At 53.6% G+C, this 25,692-nt stretch overlaps 3 protein-coding genes across 3 annotated transcripts in view; all 3 read left to right on the top strand.

Annotated features, from left to right (window-relative positions):
- Nucleotides 1-25,692, top strand: part of LOC127461278 (uncharacterized) — a 129,636-nt gene that overhangs the window by 80,499 nt on the left and 23,445 nt on the right. The window lies entirely within an intron of this gene.
- LOC127461277 (uncharacterized) overlaps nucleotides 1-25,692 on the top strand; it is a 107,631-nt gene that overhangs the window by 66,969 nt on the left and 14,970 nt on the right. The window lies entirely within an intron of this gene.
- LOC127461306 (olfactory receptor 6F1-like) lies at nucleotides 10,823-11,785 on the top strand. The gene has a single exon (XM_051768994.1). The coding sequence runs from the start codon at nucleotides 10,838-10,840 to the stop codon at nucleotides 11,783-11,785; it is 948 nt and encodes a 315-aa protein (XP_051624954.1). The 5' UTR covers nucleotides 10,823-10,837.

Consider the following 25,692-nt stretch of genomic DNA (forward strand, 5'->3'; position numbering starts at 1 on the left):
CAGCTTTGTTTTTCTCCTGGTGGTGTCTGGTTCATGATTAGGGGAAGAGCTTTTTGGTCTGGGTTAGGATTAAAGCTTGGCTTTTTATACTGGTAATACAGGTTTGGGATTAGGGTGGGCATTAGAGGACAAATAAGAATTTGGAGTTCTGGCTTTTGGGTTTGCCTTCAAGGTCCAGTTGAGGTTGGGATTAGAGCAGTGGATTCCTTTCAATGGGAGGGGCAGCACTTTGGGTAGTGGTGTGGCTTGAGGTTACAAAGAGAGTAAAAGTCCATCAGGACTGTTTTCACAGTCAGTTTTTCAGCACCCTCAGAATTACCTAAACCTGTTTTTACCTCATCAAAATCCTTCCTATCTGTTGGCCAAGCCCCTCTTTCCTTCCTGAAATATCCAATCCTTTTTGTCCCAGTTCCTCCCAATCTCCCCCAAACTTTCATCTGGGTGGGATCAGCTTTGTGATGACACACATGGAATCAAGGGGCCATTGTGGCCCTGCAGGGCCCCATGGAAACAAAGGAACCCTGGGACACTGTGCAAATCAAGGAGGCATTGTGCCACTGAAGGCCCTATGCACCAGAGGACACTGTGGAAACTCATGGAATGCAGGGGCCATTTTGGCACTACAGGGCCCTCTGGAGCCAAAGGAACCCGTGGACAAACTGGAATCTCATGGAATCGAGGTGCCATTGTGACACTACAGGGCCTTAGGGATGCAAAGGAGCACCAGGACTCTGTGGAATCTTGTGGGACGAAGGGGCCATTGTGACACTGAGGAATCCCATGGAATCCAGAGGCCATTGTGACACTGAGGAATCCCATGGAATCCAGAGGCCATTGTGACACTGAGGAATCCCATGGAATCCAGAGGCCATTGTGACACTGAGGAATCCCATGGAATCCAGAGGCCATTGTGACACTGAGGAATCCCATGGAATCCAGAGGCCATTGTGACACTGAGGAATCCCATGGAATCCAGAGGCCATTGTGACCCTGAGGAATCCCATGGAATCCAGAGGCCATTGTGACCAGGCATTATGGAGCCAAAGGGACCCTTGGACACTGCAGAACCTCGTGGAAACCCGCACACTGTGAAACCTTGTGGTCCCACGGGGCCATTTGGACACAGTGCAGGCTCATTAAATCAAGGGGGCTTGGTGACACTGAGGGGCCTCCTGGAGCCAAGGGGACCCTGTGAGAGGACGTAACCTTGTAGAGTGAAGGGACCATTGTCACACTGTGGAACCTCTTGGAACCAAGGGGCCACAGTGCCACTGAAGAGTCTCCTGGCCCCCCCTGTGCCTCCCCAGAACTCCATGGGATCAAGCAGAGCCGCTGCCTCCCCCCTGCCCCACGGACCGGAGTCGCCGGCTCTGCCCCGCTGGGACACCTCTGGAGTCAGCGTGTTCTTGGGCAGCACAACTCACCTCAGGCCAGAGAGTTTCCCACATTTTGCTTTGCCCCCTCTTTCCCCTGGTTTTGTTTTTTGTTCTTTGTTCATTCAGGGGGAAGAGGGGGAAGGGAGGCACCTGCTGATCCCTGGTTTTGTCTTTACAAAAGGGAGTTGGGGCAGGGGGGGAGAGAGGAGGCAATTTCTCTCTCTACTCTTGTTGAACTGTTCTGTTGGTATTGTTGTTTTTGCTGCTATATTTCTTGTCAGTAAATTGTTATTTTTTCACTTATACCTCCTGGTATTTTTGTCTCCCTGTATTGGGGGGAATAAAAGGGGAGTGAGTTCATTTGATTGGATTTCCCTCCCCAGTATGTGTCTTTAAACCAGGACAGGTTGCTCAAGGGCTCCCTGAAATTTGGCATCATCCACAAAGGACTTGAAAATACATTTGGTCCCATTGTACAGAAAGAGAATAAAGATGTTCTACAGTGGTGTTCAAGGGCTGGTCACTGAGGGATTTCATCAGGAAGTTGCTACCAAGAGGACTTTGTACCATGGATTTTTTTGGACACTCTTCATTCAGCCAACTTCCCACCCACCACATCTTCCACTTCTGCAGTCCAGTCTGGCTCTAAGAGACCACAGCAGACCACGTCAAAAGCCTTGCTGAAGTCTGGGCACACAACATCCTCTTCTATTCCCTCCCACAGGGGTTCTGCAATCCCTGCCTTGTCCTTCCCATGCCTGGCAATGGCTGCAGGAGGACTTGCCCTCTCCCCTTCCCTGCTGAGCCTGAGCAGTGTGGAACTCTGCCAACCCTCCTTGCTGCCCTGTTTGCAGACTGCTTCCATGTCTGCCTTTGCCAAGGCCCCAGGAAGCTCTGGGATGGCTCTGGCCTTTCCAAGGGTTTGGGAGAGGTCTCCCAGTGACACTGCCCAGCCTTCTCAATATCCCGGACACCAAAACCTTTTCCATAGCCCACACTTCCAGAGGAGTGCCCAGGACACCACACAGGTTGTCCTGCTGGTTCTGGAGAATGAGAAGGGATTTCTTCCTCCAGGCCAACCCCTCCAATGGGATTGGAGTGCAGCTGAAAGGTTTCCTCAGCATTTCCCCGGTGCCTCCCTGCCCTGAAGGTTTGTGGCCATCAGGCTGGAGCTGAGGGGGTTGGGCAGGTGCCTGAGGAGGGGGTAGAACAAGGGCTGTGTCCAACTGTGCCAGGAGGGCTGTGCTGGGCAAGGATGAGGAGGCTGCAGAAAACAGTGGCACTGGGGAGGGGAGAGGAGCAGCTGGAGAGACCTTGTGCCTGCCCACGCTGGGCAGGAGCTGCCCCAGGATGGCAGCTCTGAAGCACTCACAGGATGTCCCTGTGAACAGGAGGGGAAGATTGGATCTGAAAATGGAACCTGGAAAGCAGAGAGCAGGAGTGTCATGGTGACACTGCAGGAGAGTTCCAGCCCTGGAGCAAGGTGACAGAAGAAGTGCCCCAGTCCATGCCCTGCCCTCAGAAGATCCCACAGCATCCTGGAGATGCTGGAAGGGAGCCCAGCTCTGCTTCACAAGTTCCCAGGGCCTGTCCCTGCCTGTGCTCCAAGGGCTTCCAGCCCCCAGGACTGTGCTCAGAGAGCACTCAGGCCTTACCCCGAGAAAGGGGCTCAGGAGGACAGTGTGGAAGGGGCAAGAGAGCAGCTCTGGGAAGACCAAGCACTGCTGCTCCCTGGCAGTGCTGCTGGGCTGGGATTATTGTCCCCTTCCCCTTTGCAAATACACCCTGTCCTGCAGTGTGCTGTCCTTTGGGAACAGCTAAGAAGAAGGATCTTGGACAAAGAAGGCACTGCAGGGTCCTTTATATGGTTTAAATACTCCGAGAGTACAATTCATCATTTATACATCTCTGGGTCAAAAGGTGAACACTAAATTAGAAGGGTGGTGCATAATAATATTTAATTGCACAGAAACTTATTGTGAGAACAACTCCATGAACTCCACAAAAAACCTGAGCAGAAAGGCTGGGCCATTAGTGAGACCCATTCTGAATGCTACAGCCCAGAAAACAGGCACTTGATTGCTCCTGGAAAGCATCCAGTCATCATTTCTCTCTGAGCATCCTTGAGCTCCTGGTTCCTCAGGCTGTAGATGAGGGGGTTCAGTGCTGGAGGAACCACTGAGTACAGAACTGACAGGGCCAGATCCAGGGATGGGGAGGAGATGGAGGGGGCTTCAAGTTGGAAAATATGGCAGTGCTGACAAACAGGGAGACCACAGCCAGGTGAGGGAGGCACGTGGGAAAGGCTTTGTGCTGTCCCTGCTCCCAGGGGATCCACAGAGCACAGCCTTTACTGAGCTCGCTCGCTTCTACTTTCACACACAGAATATAAACATATTCTTGCAGAAACACTTAGGCATCCAGCAGCTGCCTTCAACCAGACTGCTTTGACCTTGTACTCTTTATATCTCAAGGCTGTGACCATGGGAACTATCTAGTTAGCCTTACTGTTCTCATGGAAAACGGTCTAACACTCTGTAATCCTTCAAAGCCCTCAAGCTTCCGGGGCTTCGTGGGGCTGTGACTTCCCCCCACAGCTCAGCACTGCCCAGGATCCTGTCTGATTCTGAGAGTCCTTGAATTCTTCATCTCTGAGAGGAAAAGGCTTTGCATTTAAGTGCTTCTTCCTAAACTGAGAGAACAATTTCTATGTCCCAGTGCCTCCCCAAAGCCCCTGACTTTGTGTGCTTGGTCAAATCTTCCCTGTAAAATACCTTGTGGGGATCTGGAGCTGTGAGCAGGTCTGACCCTGCAAGAGCACGGCATCCAAAGGATGCTGCCCTCACCTCCAAGGGATTTCTCCTTGCCCACAGCCCTTCTCCCCCAGCCCTGGCAGCAGCTCCCGGGCCGGCTGAGAGCTGCCCCTGGCAGGCAGCAGAGTCCCTGCCCAGCACAGTGCCCTGGGCTGCAGGACCCTGCTCTGCCCCACAGCCCTGGGCACCCCTGGCTGCACCCCCGGCTTCACAGCCGGACTGAGATGCTCTTTAAGGTCCCTTCCAAGCCAAACCATTCCATGATTCCGGGACTGGTGGGGGAGGTGGTGGTCGGAGCCGTCGGGCACAGAGACCCCAAAATGCTGGAGTTTTCCTTTCTGGGTGGAGGAAGGAGGGGGCAGCAGAACTGACACCTTGGACTGACGGCAGGCAGACTTTGGCCTGTTTGGGAGAATGATTGCTGGAGTCCCTTGGGAGTCAGTCCTGAAGGGCAAAGGAGTCCAGGAAGGCTGGAGGTGCTTTAAGAAGGAAATCTCAAAGCTCCAGGAGCTGTGCCCATGTGCCCTAAGACAAGCCAGGAGGCAAAAGGCACAACTTGATTAAACAGAGAACTTCGGCTGGAACTCAGGGAAAAAAGAGAGTTTATCACCCCTGGAAGGAGGGGCAGGAAACTTGGGGGGACTACGAGGATGTGGTGAGGTTATGTAGGGAGAAAATTCAAAGGGAAAAGGGCAAACCAGAACAGAATTTGACCATTGCACTTAAAGACAGCAAAAAAATGTGTCTCTGAATCCATGGGCAGCAAAAGGAGGGCTCAGGAGAGTCTCCATCCCTTGCTGGGTGGAGAGGGCAGCCCAGTGTCAGGGGAGGAGGAAAAGGCTGAGGGACTTGTTGCCTCCTTTGCCTCAGTCTGTACTTCTAAAACCACTTGTCCTCAGGATCCCCAGAGCCCAGGGCTGGAAGCTGGTGATGGGGAGCTGAGTGAAGCCCCTGTAATCCAGCAGGAAATGCTCAGTGACCTGCCCTGCCAGTGACACCCCCACAAGGCCCTGGGCCCAGAAGGGATGCACCCGAGTGCACCATCCCACGGCACGGGCAGGACATCCAGGGGATCAGGCCCAGCCAGTGTGGGGTTGGGAAAGGCAGGTCCTGCCTGACCAACCTGGTCTCCTCCTCTGACAAAATGACCCCCTCAGAAGCTGAGGGAAAGGCTGGGGATGTGTCTCTTCTGACTTCAGGAAAGCCTTTGAGCCCATCTCCCCCAGCACCTCCTGCACAAACTGGCTGCTCATGGCTTGCCCAGGGAACTGTTTGCTGGGTGACAAAGTGGCTGATGGCTCAGAGAGTGGTGGGGGATGGAACTAAATCCAGCTGGGGCCGGTCACTAGTGGGGTTCCCAAGGGCTCAGGGCTGGGGCTGCTCCTGTTTAACATCCTTCTTGCTGATCTGGATGAGGGGATCAAGTGCCCCCTCAGTACATTGGTTGATACCATGAAGTTGGGTGTGATTGTGGATGTGCTGGAGGGCAGGAAGGCTCTGCAGAGGGATCTGGACAGGCTGGATCAATAAGGCCAAGTGTCAGGCCCTGCCCTTGGGTCCCAACAACCCCCTGGAACGCTCCAGGCTGGGGGCAGAGGGGCTGGAGAGCTGCTCAGCAGGAAGGGACTTGGGGGTGCTGCTTGACAGCGGCTGGATATGAGGCAGAGTGTGCCCAGGGGGGCAAGAAGGCCAAGGGCATCGTGGCCTTTGTGGAGAAGAGTGTGGCCAGCAGGAGCAGAGAACTGATTGCCCCTCTGTGCTGGGCACTGCTGAGGCCCCACCTGGAGTGCTGTGTCCAGTTCTGGCCCCTCAGTGCAAAAAGACCACTTGATTCCAGGAGATTCTGCAGTCTCCCAGCTTTCCTTCAGATCCATGAGGCCCTCCAGTGTCACAATGGCCCTTTGATTCCAGGAAGTTCCACACTCTCCCAGAATTCCTCTGCTTCCATGAGCTTCGCAGGGTCTCAATAGGCCCTTGAGTCCATGAGGTTCCAAACTGTCCCAGGCTTCCTTTGGTTCCAGGAGACCCTGAAGTGTCACAACAGCTCATTGATTCCCTGACTTTCTCTGGTATCACAATGGCCCCCTTGATTCCAACAAAGGCACCCTATCTAAATTTGTTCCTTGCAAACTGTCCTTGCTGTCACCTCCTGGCAGTGGCTTCATGGCCCCTGTCAGAGCCAGCCCTGTCCCTGCACTGACCCAGCTCTGCTGCCCCACAGATGCTGGATCAGGAGGGGGAGGCCCACGGTGCAGGGCAGTGCACTGGGACTCATCCTGGAAGGGACCTCGGCAGGTTTCTGGGCCAAACCAAAGCACAGCCAGTGGAGAAAGGGACACAGGGATGGGCAGTTGGTGTGCTCTGCCACCTCAGGGGGAGATGTAGAGCTACAGGGACACCCAGCCCATGTGGATCCCTCCAGGAGATGGTTCCCAGGTCTCATCTAGGCAGTGGGTGCTCCGGTTTGATGTTCACTGGTGGTTACACCCACCCACACCCACACCAGTCTCATGTGCACACACACCAGTCTCACCAGAGTCTGGCCCCCCAGAGAACACAAGACCCCATCATTTGTCAATCCCACTCCAGAAAGTGGCACTGGACCTCCCTCCAAACCCAGAGCACAGAGTTCCCTTGTCCTGAAAAGTTCTTGGCAATGGAGGGATGAAGCAAACGGGACAGACTGTGGGGATCCCTTGCCGGGCATGGCCAGGGATGGGCACTGACCACTCACCTGTTTGCACGTGACCAGTGAATCCGAACAATCGGCCCCAAAGACTGCTCAGAGACATTCTTTTATCTTTAAGCAGCAAGGTATTTGTTTATTCAACGCTGGGAGCAAGCCAGCTCGTGCTGGACAAAGTTGCTCAACTTCAAAGTGCAAAACTAAGCGAATTTATACGCTTTGGATACAGGGTTACCTCATTTATTATACATATTAATAAGCAGGCTGGTCTCTGGGCAGAGTCTTTCCAGACATGCCCAGTCTTCTACTGTGGGGGGCTTCTCCTCAAGCCTTCATCCCTCTGGTGGTCGCCATGGACGTCTTCCTCAATTTGACCTCTTCAGTCAGGTGACCTGAATTCTTCAAGCTTGCAAAATCCTGGCTCTGGGCCTTCTAGATCTTATTCAAACATCTGGGTTACCTAATTTATTACTGTGTGTGTACTACTCCTATTCTTTCTATAATAAGGCCTTTGGTCCAGTGACCAGAGCAGAACAGGAGATTAACCAGTGCTCCGAAAATGTTCTTCCAGCAAAACAGGTATTGGGTTTCTCAGCAGGCCAAGATATCTCAGTTAACTCTTCTAGGCCTGGCTCCTGTTTCAATCCTCCTTCTGGCCCTTCTTGTGGATGGGCATCACATGAGCACCTCCACTCATCGGGTCCTCCCTAGTGAGCCAGGACTGATGGTAAATGGTGGAGGGTTTCTGCTGAGCTCTCCCTCCAGCTCCCTCAGCACCCTTGGATGAATCCCTTCTGGTCCCATAGACTTGGGAGTGTCTCAGTGGCTCAGCAGATCACCAGCTGCTTCCTCCTGGATTACAGAGGGTCCATTCTGCTCCCTGTCCTTGTCTACCAGCTCAGGGGGCTGGTTGTCCTGAGGATAACAGGCCTTTCTGTGAAAGACTGAGGCAAAGAAGGCATTAAATGCCTTGGCCTTTTCCTCATCCTTGGTGACAGTGTTCCCCCCGGTGTCCAGTAAAGGATGGAGATTTTCCTGTGCCCTCCTTTTGTTGATGATGTATTATATAAACCCTTTTTATTACCCTTTACAGAAGTAGCCAGATTGAGTTCTAGCTGAGCTTTTACCTTTCTAATTTTCTCTCTACATGGCCTAACAACATCCTTGTACTCTTCCTGAGCTGCCTGCCCCTTCTTCCAAAGGTCATAAACCCTTTTTATTCCCCCAGTCCCAGAAAAGTTCCCTGCTCAGCCAGGCCAGTCGTCTTCCCTTCTGGCTCATCTTGCAGCACACATGGACAGGCTGCTCCTGGGCCTTCAAGATTTCCTTCTTAGAGTATGTCCAGCCTTCCTGGACCTCTTTGTTATTAAGGACTGTTTTCCAGGACACTGTCTCAACCATTTCAGTGTCCTGAACAGGCCAAAGTCCACCCTCCAGAAGTCCAAGGTAGAGGTTTTATTGACCCCTTCCTTACTTCACCCAGAACTGAAAACTCCATCATTTCATGGTTGCTGTGCCCAAGACACCTCTGACCATCACATCTCCCAGCAGCCCTTCTCTGGTCAAATCTTTCATCTCTCTTGACCAAGCATTATTCCCTTGCCAAGTCTCCCATCTCCCTTGTCCCCGTTCCCCTTGACCTTCCCAAATCTGCCATCATGTTGGGAGCAGCTTTCTGATGACATTCATGACTTCTGACTCTTTGCCTTCCCACAGATCAGCTGGGGGCTACTCAGTTCCTGTGACAGAAGTGACCTCACAGCTGGCACCCAGAAGGACAAGGAGCTCCTGGGCTGTTGGTCCCTGCCCAGTGCACCCAGCAGTCCTGCACCGCTCCTGAGGTACCTGCCTCAGCTCAGGCCTTCCAGCTCGTGCTCCAAAAGAGCTCCTGTAGGTCCTGGGACACTTTTCCCAGTCCCAGAGGGCTTCAGCTACCCCAGAGAATGCTGGAGCCACTGGTGGCCTCTCTGCAAACAGCTGACTCAAGCCCTGAACGTAGATTTTAGGAAATAGTGGAGCCCTCTGACATGAAGACTTCTGTGTACTCTCTGGAGAAGTCTTCCTTCCCAGATTCATGAATGTTCTTTGTGCAGTCATTTCCCAAACACATTTTCTACCAACAGTTTGAGTGGTGAAACATTGCTCAGAGGTTCTTCTCAGTTGGTATTAGCACATTTTATATCTCTCCTTCTTCCTCGCTTTTTTTTTCTTCCTCTCCCTTTTTGATGAGCTCTCAAGGAAAAGATTGCTTGACTTGTGGGATAACTCAGATTGGAAGAGTTTCCTTTGCAATGGCCCTTGCACCAGTGTCTTCAATTGGATCAGGTGTGACTTTGGTCACCACTGTTCTGATTAATTCTTATAATCCACCTGACCTGTGGTCCTGCATGCCCCCTCTGGCATGTGTAAGCATCTTCCAACTCATTCAGGTTTACTCAGCTGTGCAGCAGAAGCTGCTCCAGGGATCTCTGAAGCGTCAGATTCTCCCCCCAGGACGGCAGTCGCCACATTTATGCCCCAGAAAAGGCCTGGGCACAGCAGGATCTGCCCATCTCCAGGACTGCCTGGACTTCCCTGGAGGGTGTCCCTGGGCAGGTCCCACACAATTCAGTCCAACAGCTGATTTTGAAGGTGACTCAAAATTGTTGCTCCTTTTGGAGTTTGTTAATTTTTAAGGGTCTTGACTGAATTCAATCCCTTGGTTTCAAGCTGATGGGCTCTCTCAGACCAGTCTCTCCTCTCATCTGTGTGGACAATGAGCTGGGACCACTCAGGGACTAATGACTTCAGTGCTCTGGCTGCACATCAACACAGCTTTGTTTCATTGCTTCAAACCCACCATCCCCTCTCCTCCCCCTGGCATTTCAAATCACCCTGGTTTTGGAGCCATGTGCTCTGCTCCTCTCTGCCTAAAAACAAAATCAAAAGATGAAAGGGAAAATGCCAGTCTTTATTGCACATTTTTTCTCATGCTTCTTTCTGTGAACTGTGAATTTTCATTTAAAAACATAACAACTTAATTAATCGGAGATTTGAGACTTGAATAATGAGTTTCATCTCCTCCACTGCAGGCCCTTATGGAACTTGTTTTCTCCAGGCTCCCTCTGTAGTCAGTGGAGACAAGAGAAGGCTCTGGAGGCTGGGTTCTCCCAGTCTAAAACTGGCAGGCAAAGGAGAGGTTACAAATCTCTTCCTGGCACTGTTCTCTTGCTCTGCATTTGGGTTGGAACATTTGACAGCAATAGCAACGAGCAACTGTATGGCAACAAGTGCCTTTTTGTGCAGACGGGTGTGAGGTGGGACTCTGTGACACACTGTGTGGATCCATAATAAATTTTGGTCATTATTTAGAGTACTAAAAAGTCAAGTTATACTTGGTCCCTATTCTGCCCTCCCCTCTCTTTTCCTGAAGAACCAGAGAGCAAAAAGCTGTGGCAGAAAGCAGGGGATTGCAAAATACTTGATATTGCTTATTTTGGAATCAACAGATTCTCAGGGATTCCCAGTGCAAAAGGTCAACACTGAAAAGTAGAAACAAGAGCTTTAAACATGCAGAGTGGATGTGATTTCATGGGTTAGCATCTGTGCAGTAGAAGAGAGGCTTTTGGCACAGAGGTGTGACAGATGTTTGCCAGAGGTCTGAGTGAGCCTGGGATTTCCCAGGAATGGGGTGAAATAGCCAACAGCCTCTTCAGAATCCTCTGTTCTGGTGAAAGAATTCTTTGTGAGTATTTGGAAAAGTAGAAATAAGACAACAAAATCTCTGAGGACTCTGAGTGAAATGTGAAACAGAAAAATCAGGGTGTGAGAATTGCTTGAAGGACGATCTCTGGGCTGTACAGGAAGAGTGCAGGAAATGAAAGGAGCAGAGAGGGAAGGACAGAACATTTTGTCCAACCTGTGAAATTATCACACTTGGTTTTGCCACGTTCCTGTCCCGGCAGGATGAACTGAAATTCATCATGGGAGCAGCAAATGAAACAGCAGTTACTGAGTTCATCCTAGAGGGTTTCCCAGGGCTTGATCAAAGCCTGCAGCTGTTTCTCTCTGTGATCCTTCTGCTCATGTACCTGACAACAGTGACAGGGAATGCAACCATCATTTTCCTCGTGTGTGTGGATCACCACCTGCAAACCCCCATGTACTTTTTCATTAGCAACCTGGCGTTCCTGGAAATCTGGTTTACATCCTCCACAAGCATCAAATTGTTTGCCATCCTGAGTTCGGATCAGAAAACCATCTCGCTGAGCAGCTGCTTTGCCCAATCCTATTTCTATTTCGCCCTGGGCTGCACAGAGTTTGTCCTGCTTGTTGTCATGGCCTTTGACCGCTGGGTTGCCATCTGCCACCCCCTGCACTACGCTGCCACCAGGGAGCCTCAGCTCTGCCTCTGCCTGGCTGTTGCTGCCTGGCTCATCGGCTTCACCCTCCTGAGCTACCGCCTGCTCTTCCTCTCTCAGCTGTCCTTCTGTGGCTCCAACAGGATCCCCCATTTCCTTTGTGACAACTCCCCCTTATTCAAACTGTCCTGCTCTGACACCAGCCTGCTTTGGAAAATAGACTCTGTTTTCTTATCGTGGGTCGTGCTGGGTTCCTTCTGTTTAACTCTGGCATTTTACACGTGCATCCTTTGCTGTGTTCTGCAGCTTCCAGCAGCCTCTGGGAGGAAGAAAGCTTTTACCACCTGCTCTTCCCATCTCATCACCTTATCCATTGCATATGGGAGCTGCCTTGCTCTCTACATGTGTCCTTCAGCAGATGTTTCCTTGAAGACCAACAGAATTGTAGCTTTGCTGAACACAGTCCTGTACCCATTCTTAAATCCCTTCATCTACAGCCTGAGGAACAAGGCTGTGATACTGGCACTGAACAAATCCATTGCCAGTACAATAACAAAGCTTTTCCCCTAATCCTGATGCATTTCTGGACATAAATTCCAAGGATCTGCTCTCATCTGTTAAACAATAGCAGGGCATATGTGTGTGACCTCCAAACACGGATGCCTCAGGAGATTTGTGCTCTTGTCAGCTTGTGTCAGGTTAAGTGATAAGAAGCTCATCTGCACACACAGACAGGGCACTAACAGTGGGAGGAGGAGTAACTCAGTTAATGCTCTGCCCTGGCTGCTCCATCACTGCAGGGCCATCAGCTCTCCAAGAATCCATCTCCAAACAGAGAGAGCACAGAGGAACAGTGGCAAGTGACAACCCCAATGCCAGGCTCTGGGAAATGGACCCCATGTCCCAGCTCTTTCCAGGGCTGCCCTGGGAGAGCCATCAGCCCTGTTGTCCAGGTCTGAAACCCCTCAGTCACTGAGAGCAGATCCCCATTTGGCCTAGGGGGATTGTTGCCTTGGAGTGTAGGACACATGATGGGATGCAGGGGAAGAGCAGTTTTGGATAACACAGGACTGGAGGGAAGTTGAGGGGAGGACCCCAACCAGTGCCGTCTGTTCTGTCTTCTCATTAAACTTAACTTCTAACCCCTGTGTGAGCCAATTCTCTCTGCAAGAGCTCGTGAGCAGGGGGGTGTGAGTGCAGCAACTGGAGGAGGAGCAGGGCCCTGAACAGCCCACGTGTCAATAGTGCTGACAACGGAGCCACTGGAGCGACTGGACTGCAGGGTTCGTGTGTGTGGGCGCGGGGCTGGCACGGGGGGGAGTGGAAGGCTCAGACAAAGTTATTAAAGAAGCCCTGCTGTTGAGTCACGAGGTACAGAAAGGATCCCCTTGCTTTCTAAATGCCTTCTCAGAGAGGAGCCCGAGTGTGGCTGGATCCAGCCTTAGCCTTGGGCTGTGTCAACAGTTTAAATTTAAGGAATTACAGAGGTGTGATTAAATAATTTTGTCTCACAGGTTTTAACAATGGCAGATCAGATGTATTTATATAAAATGAATTATTTATTATGACAAATGAACAGACAAGTGAACAGATGAAAACTCTTAATCAGAATTATTTACTACACAGTGTAAAGACTAAAAACCTACTAGTAGAGTATAATACAGCATAAAGTAGTACAGTGCACTGTATCAAAGCAATTATATTAAAGCAATTATATTAAAGCAATTATAACAAGCATTAAGAAGAGATTGATATAAACCACTATATGAGATAGCAAACTGTGGTGGGGGAAACAAAAGTTTTCCCCCTGGAGTTAAAAAAATGGTAATCCCCCAGGGGGTGGTGTCCCTTGGGGTTGAACCAATGAGTGCTCCTGCAAAATATAAACATATCAACAACCAGAGAGGAAAAGAAGGTTGTAGTTGTGGTCGTTGGAGAGGAGTGGCCATGTTGTAAAGCCACGAGGAGAAGGGGCAGGAGCCCCGATGGGGGCTGGGCCCCCCCAGCCCCGGCTGGGGCTGCAGGAACTTGGAACAGTGTTGGACTGGGCTGAGTATCTGTAACTAGAAAGCTGAAGGAGTTTTCTCCAACGTGAGTGGGCAGACGGAGCAGTGGCAGAAACAGCACTGACTGGAGAGCAGGGGCAGAAAGCCAGAAGAGATAAGAACTGAAGAAGCAGCAAAGCCGGCATTGCAGCCAAGGAAGAGAGACACAGAGTTGTCTGAACGAGAGAGAGAGAGTTTTGGGGTTAGAACTGAAACCAAACCCCCCAAAACCCTTTTGTGACTTATCCTAAGTGGAAGGGGTGGACTCCTACTGGATGGAAGTCCTAAAATGCAGCACGCACCGGAGAGTGGAGCTGAGAAGCTCAGGCGTCTCAGAAGCTGGACCGGGACGGCCAGACAGAGTGTGGAGGGGGTGACCTTGGCCCCCCCGCTGCTGCTGCTGCTGCTAAGCTGGCAGCCTGAGACAGAGCAGGGGAGCTCTGAGAGAACTCTTGAGGCAAAGGCTTTTCAACTGAAAGCTGCTCGAGATGTTCTGACTCAAGGGAGCTTAAATCCCCTGAGGAAAGGGACCGTCACCAAGATGATATGCACTCCGTGATATGACGTGGTGAGACGAGCTTGTCCCTGATGTCACAGTCCAGGGAAGAGAGGGGGGAGAGGAGACCCCCTTGTGTGTAATGGGAAGAGATCCAGCTACAGCTGCTGCATGGAAGAAGAGAGACTGCTGCCCTAGAGACACTGCTGCTCTGAGAGTGGAAAGGATCTTTCCTTTTCCCTTCTGGACTTTTATTGGAGGGAGAAGAGATTGATCCATTGTAAATACTGATTTATTATAGGAGAGGTAGTTAAGATTGTATATGATGTATTGTAATATTTATTTGTATAGTGCATTGTAATATAATATCCTTTCCCCCCATATTGAGTCTTGTGTGGTGTCTGGAAAACCCATCTCACACGGGGTTGAGATGCGGGAGGGGGGCTTGGACTCAAGAACTGGATTTTAGGGGTCTCAAACTACGACACAAGCAGATCTCTCTCTTTCACTTAACCCCAGGGGAGTGACCATGAAGAGGATTTGTGGATCTATGGGAGGTTGGGCTGCTTTTCCTTCCAAAAGGAGCATCACTCCAGTTGGAGGGAGACCATTGGAGTGGTCCATGTTTGGTGTTGGAAGTCCCATCATTGGAATGCTTTCATTTGAAGGAGTGGGAAACAGAACAAATCCAGCAGTTCCTGCTGTTTGTTATCAGTGTCACAGCCTGCATTAGCTTTCGGGGTGAGTTTCTCTTCCAAGGGTCAGGTGGCATTTGCTCTCTGTGTGTTGTATGGGAGTGGCCCTTAGGGGACATCACTCTGAATTCTTTCTTCTAAAATCGTGAGTTGCAAGGTCTTGTTAGGATGGCTGGCTAATCCGGGGATAAATAACCATGAAATATTAAATATTATTATATTTCTATTAAAAATACCAGAAACAATGTCCTGTAAACAGAAAAAGATAAACCATTTAATGCTTTTCATTATAGAGGTTCTGATTCTGTTGCAGCTTTACCTGCAGCAGATTCATTGCTCACTGCACTGTCCAGGACAGTGGGTTCCTCTGTGTCCAGAGTTGTTTTATTCCCATACAGGGAATTTGGGAGTCTCCCCACAGACCTTCCACAGCCACGTTGGGAGACAAAAGTCCTTCCCACTTCTGCTTGAGCAGTTTTTTGTCTCACGTCTGGATATACACCCAGTTTTCTGTCTGTTGAGGATATACTTGAACATCCAAGGTCATTAGAGAAGCTAAAATAACAAACTTATACAATGGTAAGAGTGGTTCAGAATGTGGGAAATGTCCATGGGGAACTGATCCTGTGTTGGTGCCCATTAGAGTCCATAATCAGCCAGGATAATGGGCCTCGAGTGTCCATCAGACACAGGTACAGGGTCCCTTTGGTTCCATGTGGCCCCACAGTGTCACAAGGAAACCCTTTTGTTCCATGAGGTTCCACAGTGTCACAATTGCCCTGATGATTCCATGAGGTTCCACAGTTTCCCAGGGTTCCTTGGGTTCCACAGTGTCACAATGGCCCCTTGATTCCAAGAGGCCCTGCAATGTCACAATGGCCCCTCGATTCCAAGAGGTTCCACAGTGTCCCAGGGTTCCTTTGTCTCCATGAGGTTCCACAGTATCACAGGGTCCCTTTGGTTCCACAAGGCCCCACAGTGTCACAACGGCCCCTTGGTTCCACAAGGCTCTGCAGCTGAAGCACTGAGGCCTGAACAACATCCCTGAGCCAAAGTTGGCCTCTGGATGAACCTTCCAAATTAACATAGCTCTGTGAGCTTGTTTATTCAAGCACAGGAAAGCTGGACCCCCTCCCAGCAGAGATGGAGCTCTCCCCTACGAGTGGATTTCCCTTCCCCAGGAGGGGTTCTCCAACCCTTGGCTGTGACCGGGGCTCCCCCGCTGCCGTGCGGGCCTGGCTGAGGGGAACGGATGAGGGGAACTGAGGATGCATCTTTTCTCATCACTCCAGGCACTCTTTGTAGGAACGATGAGGTGCATTACTGAGCTTATCCTTTTGTAATTCTTTGCTCTTTTGCACTACGGAGAAATGACACACTTGTTCCTTAGAGTTGGTGTCTGTGTGTCTTGTGCTGTCCCTCTTCCCCTGGAGAAACAGGGTCCACTGTGACACTCCAAGGGCTCATGGAAGCCAAGCAATTTTGGGACAGTGTGGAACCTCATGGAATCAAGGGGCCATTGTGACATTTCAGAACCTCATGGAATCAAGGGGCCATTGTGACATTTCAGAACCTCAAGGAATCAAGGGGCCACTGGGACTCTGCAGGGCCTCATGGAAGCAAAGGAACTCAGGGACTCTATGGAAAGTCATGGAGCCAAGGAGCCATTGTGACATTGGTGGGCCCCACGGAACCAAAGGAACCCTGAGATATTTTGGAACCTCTTGGAATCAAGGGGCCATTGTGACACTGTAGGGCCTCATGGAAGCAAAGGAAAACTGGGCCACTGCAGAACCTCATGGAAGTAAGGGGCCATTTTGACATGGCAGGGCCTTTTGGAACCAAAGGAGCCCTGAGACATTTCAGAAACTCATGGAATTAAGGGGACATTGTCACACTGCAGTCTTAAGGAGCCAAAGGGACCCTGGGAACCTCATGGAACAAAGGGAGCATTTGGACACTGAGGGGCCTCATGGAAGAGGGAAGCCCTGCAGAGAGACCTCGACAGATCAGAGGGCTGGGAATCACCAACCACAGGGAGTTCAACAGGGGGAAGTGTTGGATTCTGCCCCCAGGATGGGGCAACCACGGATGGACAGACAGAGCAGGGAATGAGAGGCTGGAGAGCAGTGCCAGGAAAGGGCCTCGGGGGTCCTGGTGGGTGGCCAGTTGGCCCTGAGCCAGCAGTGCCCTGGCAGCCAGGAGGGACAACCCTGTCCTGGGGGCATCAGGCCCAGCACGGCCGGGCCAGGGAGGGGATTGTCCCACTCTGCTCTGCCCTGGGGCGGCCTCACCTGCACCATTGGGGCAGTCTGGGGGGACACAATAAAATAAAGACATTGAACCCTTAGAGATTTTCCAAAGGAGGCAACGAAGATGGGGAAGGGCCTTGAGAGGTTCAGTTTCTAAATCAGCAACACTTTCAAAGATCTGTTTATGAACGGACAGCAAGATCACGGAGGAGCAGCTCATGGCTGGCGTGTGTAGGAGCCCAGGAGAGCAGGGGCTGATGTGAATGTGTCACACACCCACAGCCGGAGGGCTCTGGAGCCACCCAGGGACTGCTGGGCAAAGAGAGAGAACAAGGTGTGAGAGGAGCAGGGGCGGTTCGGAGATGGAGCAGCGCTTTCCTGGGACAAACATCCCTGTTCCAGTCCCTGCAGACACAACAACCAAGGAGCATCAGCACAGAAGTGCCCCCAGCGAGCGCGGGCAGCGCCTCCGGGACCCCTTTCCCTTCCCGCCCTTGTTTGGGGAGGGTCCGGCGGGATTTGGGGGTCCCGGGAGGAAACCGCAGGGGGAAGGGCTCATCTGACTTCTCCTCCTTTACGTTCACGGCCAACAGGCGCCAGGGGGGTCCCGGGAGGCTGTGGGGGGTCATGAGGGACCCCCAAAACTCCCCAAGGTCCCCAAATCCCCCTAAAATCCGCCACCCTCCCCCCTCCCCTCAGCAGCGCCGCTTCCCGCCTCCCGCCTCCCATTGGCAGCTGCGCCCGCCCGTCACTGCGCTCAGCCAATCACCGCCCGGGAACGGGGCTGGGGGCGGTGCCTTGGAGCCGCGCCATTTTAGCCGTTTCTTTGACTAAAACTCCCGTCCTGCCCCGCGGCCCCTTTGAGCTCCGCCATTGTCACCTCAGGGCCCCCCAAGTGTCCCCAGGGCCCACTCGGGACCTCTAAATGCCTCCTAAGCCCTAAATGCCCCCATGTTGATCCCCTCGAGCCTCCATGGTGCCCCCACAACCCTTTCCTACCCCCTCATGGCTGGGCTTCGCAAACGAAGATTTAGGAAGGCTCTATCCACATTTATTACAGGCACACTGGTGGCTAATGAGGCCAATACGAGATAGACATATCTGATTGCAAAAGGCACAGCAGAAAGACTCCTTAGGTGGTGTATTCTGCAGGACACGATTCTTTCTGCGCTGTCTTTTCTCCTTGAGAGTGATCCTGCGAGCGTTCTCAAAGGAAGCAGCAGCGTTATAGATGGTGTATCTCCAGACCTCCTGACTGGAGGTCAGAGTAGACCAGCGATGGAGATCAATGTGGCCAAGGCTGAGATGTTGTTTCAGGCAGTCCTTGTATCTCCTCTTCGGGGCTCCTCTCTTGCAGCAGCCGGTGGCAAGTTCACCATAAAGCAGGACCTTCGGGAGGCGGTGGTTGGTCCTTCACCCTGGAGACGTGCCCTGCCCAGCTCAGCTGTGTTCTCAGCAACATGGCCTCAATGCCTGTGACTGCTGCCTGTTCTAGAACAGACGTATTGGTCACATCATCTGACCAGGGGATGTTTAGGATTGTGCGGAGACAGCGTTGATGGAAGCGTTCGAGGAGACGCAGGTGGTGGCTGTGGATGACCCACGGTTCGGACCCATATGAGAGAGTGGACAGCACTATGGCTCTGTAAACACTGATCTTGGTACTTTTCTTCAGGTGTTTATTTTCCCAGACTCTTTGATGGAGCCTTCCGAAAGCTCTCGATGCCTTTGCTAACCTGTTGTCTGTCTCTCTGTCAATCTCACCGCCCGAGGAGATGAGGCTACCCAGGTAATTAAACTGCTGGACTGATTTGAGCTCTGATTGGCCAATGGTGATGTGGGGATGATGGAAGCCTTCCTGAGGTGCAGGTTGATAGAGAACTTGTGTCTTCTTCAAGCTGACGCCCAGCCCAAAGAGCTCAGCAGCCTCAGCACAGCAGGATGTTAAACGCTGCAGAGCTGCCACTGTGTGAGCCACGAGGGCGTCGGCGTCAGCGTAAAGCAGCTCCCGGACAAGATGGTTTAAGGTCTTAGTGTGGGCCTTCAGTCGCCTTAGGTTGAAAAGGCTTCCAGGGGTACGATATGGGATGTAGATCCCACCTTCTTCATCGAGGTCTGCCGTGGCCCTTTGGAGCATCCTGCTGAAAAAGATTGTGAATAGGGTTGGTGCAAGAACGCAGCCTTGTTTCGCACCACTGGATATTAGAAAGGGCTCAGAAAGTGCATTGCCATATCTGACTTGGCCGTGCTGATCCTCATGGAGTGAGATGATTATTTTAAGGAACTTGGGGGAACAACCTAAACGTTCCAAAATCTGCCACAGACCTTTTCTGCTCACAGTATTGAAAGCCTTGGTGAGCTCAACAAAGGTTCCATAGAGACCTTTGTTCTGTTCCCTGCACTTCTCTTGCAGTTATCTGAGAACAAACCCCATGTCTGTGGTCTCCCTGTTGGCTCTGAAACCACAATGGACAGGCCTCTTTGGACACCTGGCCTCAAATTCCACAGCAGGTTTTATGCTACGGATGGCAAGCACTGAACTGATATTTGCCAAAAAAGGACCGAATAATCTTTTCCCAAAGACAGATTCTCTTTTGTCACTGATCTTCTTGCTTATTCCAAGAAAGACTGCACCACCTAAGCTACCAAGACAAGCCATGAATCACAGAATCCTAGCAAAAATCAAGAACTAACAGCAAAGAACAGGGATGGTTTGGTTTAGTGCTGAATGCCATGGGTGTAAACGGCAGGTCTGAGATGAAGAAGTTTTTTCCCAGTTTAACCCCCTCACCCCCTGTCCTATTGTGACAGGCCCTACTGAACCCTTTGCCCACATGTTTCTAAGAAGCTGCCTTGAAGTACTGGAAGGCCCCAAGGAGGTCTCCCCACAGGCTTTTCTTCTGCAGGCTGAAGAGCCCCCACTCTCTCAGCCTGTCTCCATCCCAGAGGTGCTGCAGCCCTGGGATCCCCTTGGTGGCCTCCTCTGGAAGTGCCCCAAGAGGTGCGTGTCTCTGCTGTGCTGAGGAGCCCATGGAGCTGCAGGAGATGCCAGGGCTGGCAGGGGAATCCCCCCAAGCCATTGCCATTGCGGGCGGGTGCGTTGCAGACAGCCAGAGGAGCCCAGAGCTGGAGGCAGCACTGCAGGGGGGTCTCAGCTGAGCGGAGCAGAGGGGCAGAACCCCCTCCCCTGCTGCCCACGCTGTGGGATGAGCCCAGGACACGGGGGGTTGTGGGCTGTGAGCTCCCACTGCTGGCTCCCATCCTGCTTTTCATCCCCCACTGTCCCCATGGCCTTGGATGCAGGGCTGCTCTCCATCCCTTCAGCCCCGAGCCTGGCCCTTGAGATCTGGGGGCATTTGACACCCGCTGGCCCCTTTGATCCCCTTTCCATCCCTCCCAGAGCACAGGGGAGGTCCAGGTGCTCCAGGGGCTGCCCCGTGTCCCCCCTGCCTGTCCCAGCCCCCAGCAGGGACATTCCATGATGCCCCAACCTGCACTGTTCAGGATGCACATGGAGGGGGTGAAGGGGATCTCGTGTGCAGAGACCCCCAGGAGCCCCCTGAGCCTCTCTGCTCATGGTGGGGGTGCAATCAGAGAGGCACTGGGTGTGCAGGGGCTGGAGAAGGAGGGGACAGGGACATGGGAACACACCCATGGAGATGGGAACACACACATGGAGATGGGAACACACCCATGGAGATGGGAACACACACAAGATCAAGCAGAGTAGCTTTGCTGAAGGGATTTATTGATCATTCAGGGGAAATGGCCCTGGGCTCTGAGGGAAATCAGGGGGTTCTTCCAGGGATGATCATCTCCTCATGCCACTGGAGGGGGACAGGGCACGGGTGTCACCACCAGTCCTGAAAGACAGAGCCCAAAGTGTCACCCCCAAAGGCCACTGCAACACGAGAGGGGCCTTGTCCTGACCCCTCTCCCTGCAGGCACTGCTCACCTCAGCGAGTCCTGACTGCAGCCAAGAGTTTCTTACGAAGAAGACCCACCTCCTCCTCAACCACAGGGGGCTGGGGACAAAGGCATGGTTAGAGACACACTGGGGGGCAGTGGGATGTATTGGGAGCCTGGGGGAAGAAATGGGATCCTTGGGGAAGGTGCACTGGGGTATACTGGGGCAGACTGGGATAGCCGGGAGTGTCATGGCCATGTGAGGCAAAGACCTGACTCAGGCAGAACTCCTGGTACCCACCTGAGCCGTCATCAGGATCCCAACGTCCACCAAACCAATCTGGAGAGAGACCAGGAGCCCTGGCTGGTCACTGGGATGTCCCCGGTGCCAGCGAGGGATGGGGGGACCAAAGTGTCCCCCAGTTCCCAGACTGGATGCCCTCCAGTCCCCCCGGCCCACTCACCTCCTGCAGATCATTTTGGGTTCCTGCCAAGAGTGCCTGGGCAAGGAGAGCAAAGGGTTGCTCAGGATTGGCCCCTGTGGGGCTGGGGGAGGGACACGGGTGTCCCCAGCCCCCCCAGTCCAGGGCTGCCCCCGTCTGAGGGGGAAAATCCCTTCTGCTCCCCCCAGTCCCACTGCACCCAGTTTCACCTGCAAGCCCTGTGCCTGCAGGGCCCAGGGTGGGGATGGAGACAAGGAGAGCCAGGGGAATTCAGGGCCTGCAGGGAGGGTGGGGGGACATCGGGGGGGACCCAAAGATGCTGAACTGGGGGGAACTGGGGAGCCCACGGGACTGGGATTGGGGTGTTGAAGGGGCACCGTGTGGGATGCAGGGGAGGGGAAAGGAATTCAAGTGTAGGGATGGGGGGACTGCAAGGGAGAGGCTTGGTGGGGACAGGAGAAGGAGGATGGAGGAGGACAAAAACGAGGGCACTGGGAGATGGTTGGGAGTGGAGAGGGAGTCAAGGAATGGTCTTGGGAGGTACCAGGGCAGTGGCCTGGGTGAAAGGCAAAGGTCTGAGGGGGAAGACGGAAAGAAAAAGTTTGGGAATGATCAGTGGGAGGATGTCTGGGGACCCTGGGTAGGACACAGAGCAGATCCTGGGGAGGAGATGCCTGAGGGGACCAAAAAGGATGGGATGGGAGGCCCAAGAGGGTGGGATTTGGGAGCACCATAAAAAGAAAGAGGTGGGGGCCCTCCCAGCAATTGATAGTGGCCCTCCCTTGTGAGGGACCTCCCTGGTCAGGTTCCCTGAGCATCTGGGGCTCTGGGCAGAGGGAGATTTGCAGTGGAGGTGGAGTGAAGAGGGGGAAGAGTGGGAGGGAGCATCTGCAGTGCCCAGCACTGGAGGTCCAGGAGAGCTGAGGATCCCCTGGACTGGCAGAGGGAGAGGCCAAGGCAAGGAGTTTTGGGATCACACCCCGATTCCATCCTGCAGCAGAGCTGCTCTCCTGCAGACAGGAGCATCCCCAGCCCTGAGCCCACGCCCGTGGCATGGGGGCCTCACCTTGGCATCTGCTGGGGGGCTCAGCAGGATGGTGAAGAGCAGGGCCACGCTGAGCACAGCGACCTTCATCTTCCTCTGGGCCTGGGCAGCGCTGGCTGAGGCTGCACAAGGGCAGGAGCACATTTATCCCTGCCGGGACTCCTCCCTGCCCCCTCCCCGAGAGCCCCCGGGGCAAAGCCCGGCTGGGCACAGCCCCCAGCCCTGGCCACAAGCCCAGCCCTGGCACAGAGTCCATCCCGCCTGCGGCACCCATCCAGCCACCTTCCCCGGCATCCCTCCAGCTTCCTGCACGGGGCAGCTGCCCCTGGAAGGGCCCAGGCCCCTGGGGGTGCCAGGGGGGTGGGCAGGGAGCTGAAAGCAGCTGCATACCCTGTGGGGACAATCCCACAACAACACAATCCATCCTCCCATGTCCTCCTGCCCATCCCTTCCCAGAGCTTTCCCTCTGGGACACCCCAGAGCACACCCAGGCCCCAGACCAGCATGTCTGTCCACAGTTGTCCCTGTTCCACTCCAGCCCCGTGGGGAAGGAAGGGGCTGCCACTGAACATGATTTGGGAAAGTCCCACTCCTTGGGTGGGAGAACAGTGGGGGACCTGGGCAGTGGGAACAGCCCCGTGACTGGGATCTCCAGGCACTGGAGGCACTGGGGAGCACTGGGCAATGTTGGGCACCTGGAGACAAGGGGAAAGCTTGGGGAATTGCTGGGGTGTGGCAGTTCCCAGATCCAGCCCACCCCATTTCCCAGCACTGCGGGCCCCAAATGGGTCCAGTCTCCAGCCCCAGAGCAGAGCCCAAGGGGAAGATTCTCTGCCCTGGCCCTCCCTGTTCCTCTGCAGGCCATTTCTCTTTCCCACTCTGCTCTCATGAGTCCCATTCCACAGTTCAGTCCTTTCAGGGGGGCTGTGCCCCCTGAAGATGCTTTTCAAAGCCCAGGGAGGCTTCCACTCCCCATTCCACTTTTGCACTGGCCAGATGGGACTGCTAAAGGGCAAGTGAGCCTTCCTGAGCAATCCTTTGCTCTCCAGTCACTGATCAGCTGATGGAAGGGAACCAGGAAGCCCCGGTGGGTGTGATATTGTCCTTGGCCATCTGTCAGAGTGGCAATTGGCACATTGGTTGCCCTTTGATCCCACACAGCCCAGGAACCCTCAGGGCCCCTTTCTGAGGCCGGGCTGACCCTGTTCCTGCTCAGGGGATTGATTTCTGGGGTTTGTTACATTTCCTTCCTGCCTTGAGCAGGGTCAAAAGTCAGACCAGCCCCTCTCCCCTGCCCAACAGACACTGGAGCAGGAGTTCTCCTGCACAAATGCTTTTGGCCTTTGCTTTTCCTTCCAGTTTCTGGACCTGAGCTTCCAGTCTCCAGGGAGCTTCCCCATCCCACTCCCTCATGGCCAAGCCCCAGTCCCACAGACAGAACCCCAGGCTGACACGTGGGCTGTGCCACCAGAGCCTTTCCCTGGAGCAGGAAAAGGTCAGCTCTTCCTGGCTGAGACAGTGGTCGGTAGGAGAGGGGAAGACATCCTTAAACGCTGGGACATGTGCTGAGACACAGCCCCGAGGGAGGCAGTGGGGTTCCCACTCAGCTCCTGCAGCTGACTGGCCAACCCACCTGCCCTGGGAGCCTCCCAGCCTGCCCAGCTCGTTAACCCCAGGCTGTTGGCACATGTTCAGTTGGTGTCCAGTGCCCTGCCCCTGACTGGCATCTCCAAGGCAGCCTGGGCCTCTCCTGCGTCAGTGTTCCTCAGTGATGACCCTGTGGGCAGTTCCTTCATTCCTGTCCAGACGAATTCAGCACACCAATGATGTCATGGCACATGTGCCTCTGGGCAATAATCCCCCCTGGCACACTCTGGTCTCTAAGAAATGGGGCAGAAAGCAGAAACAGTCCAGAGGAAAATCTTCCCGGGCACTGCCGCCTCCTTGGGCAAGTTCCAGAGCAAATAGTCAAGGCAGTTGCCTGGAATGTTTCCCCAGCTGCCCCACAACAGATCTGTTCTGGCCCCACAGTGCCCTGGAAAGAGAGAAACCCAACCCTTAACAAATGCCCCGGAAGGTCACACAACAATCAGCCATTGACAGTTCTCAGGAACCACTTCTCAGGGTATTTTTACTTCTTTGAAGCCGTGACGGGCGTCTGTATCATGGTGGGAACAAACCCAGGGACACCTGGGATTGCCTGCGGATCAGGCAAACCTTCCTCTGCCTTCAGAACCCAAAACAGGTTTTCATCCTTTGATCCCCAGCTTGGGACTCCTAAAAATACTTCTCTTCACACCCTTAGTACACAGAGCACTAAACCAGAGGGTTATTTTCCTGTCCCACGGGCTGCTGGATGGATTTGGAAGTGGATGGAGATTGGGAAGCACAGCTTGAATGACTGTGGCACATATCAGACAGAGAATGAGTTTCCAGAGGAACCATGGCACCCTGTTTGAAGATCAACAGGGGATTGGGAGACACAGGAAATGGGACACAGGTGTCTGAGCCAACCTGGGAAGGAGGGATTTCAACTAGGAAAGACATGGGAAGGGCAGAGTCCTGGAGAGCAGCCAGGCAGCAAGACAAGGCTCCAGTGGGGAAACTTCCAGGAAGGTCCAGCAGCCCAGGGAGTGGCCCCAAGGCCTGACAAGGGGGTGTCCTCTGGCAGCCCTCCTGGCAAACAGACCCTCTCCAACACCTCAGTGAAGTGCCTGGAGAGCAAAGCCCGAGGCAGGGAAACAAACACAGAGATTTGGAGATCCTGTGCAGTTGGAGACCTGGATCTCCCAGAGAGATGGTGGGATGGCTCCAGGGTTGGAGTGTTGTCATGAACGGCTCCAGGGGTTTTGGCAAAGCAGGCCAGGAAGGGGAGCGGTGGAGTCGCCCCTTCTGGAACAGAAAACCAGCCCTGAGGAGTCTCTGACCCAGGAGAGCAGTGAAAAGAAATGGTGGAAGAAAGCCTTTCCCATGGTCAAGGGGGATCTGGGTTGAGATCTCCTGGGCAAACTTGGCATCCACAAGTCCGTGGGTCCTGTCAGATGCATTTGGGAGCACTGAGGGAGCTGCTGGACACCACAGGGAGGCCACTGCTGGTGATCTTTGAAAGGCTGTGTCAGTCAGGAGAGGGGCCTGAGGGCTGGATGAGAGCCAGTGTCATCCCACTCTTCCAAAAGGGCAAGAAGGACCCAGGGAGCTGCAGGCCAGTCAGCCCCACCTCCATCCCTGGAATGGGCTGGAATGGCTCATCCTGGAGGCCGTCTGAGCACGTGGATGACAGGAAGGGGATCAGGAGTGGTCAGCATGGATTCACCAAGGGTTGACCCACCCGATTGCCATCTAGGATGGCCCAGCTGGCTGGCTGGAGGAGAGCAGAGCTGTGGGTGTTGTGTGCCTGGAGCTCAGCAAGGCTTTGGGCGCTGCCCCCACCTCTGGGCTCCGGCCTGTCCTGAGGGCAGCAAGGGAGCCCCAGGGCTGTGGGGTGCCCCAGGACCTGCTCCTGCCCGTGCCCCCAGCTCTGCCCTGCTCTGCCAGGCCTGGGGGGAGCCCAGGTGTCCAGGCTGCCTTGACCTCCCCCATTCCCAGACTGCCCGGA

The sequence above is a fragment of the Manacus candei genome, unplaced genomic scaffold (genome assembly GCF_025592945.1).
Source record: "Manacus candei isolate 608988 ecotype Guabito, Panama unplaced genomic scaffold, ASM2559294v1 h1tg000099l, whole genome shotgun sequence".
NCBI classification, from domain to species: Eukaryota; Metazoa; Chordata; class Aves; order Passeriformes; family Pipridae; genus Manacus; species Manacus candei.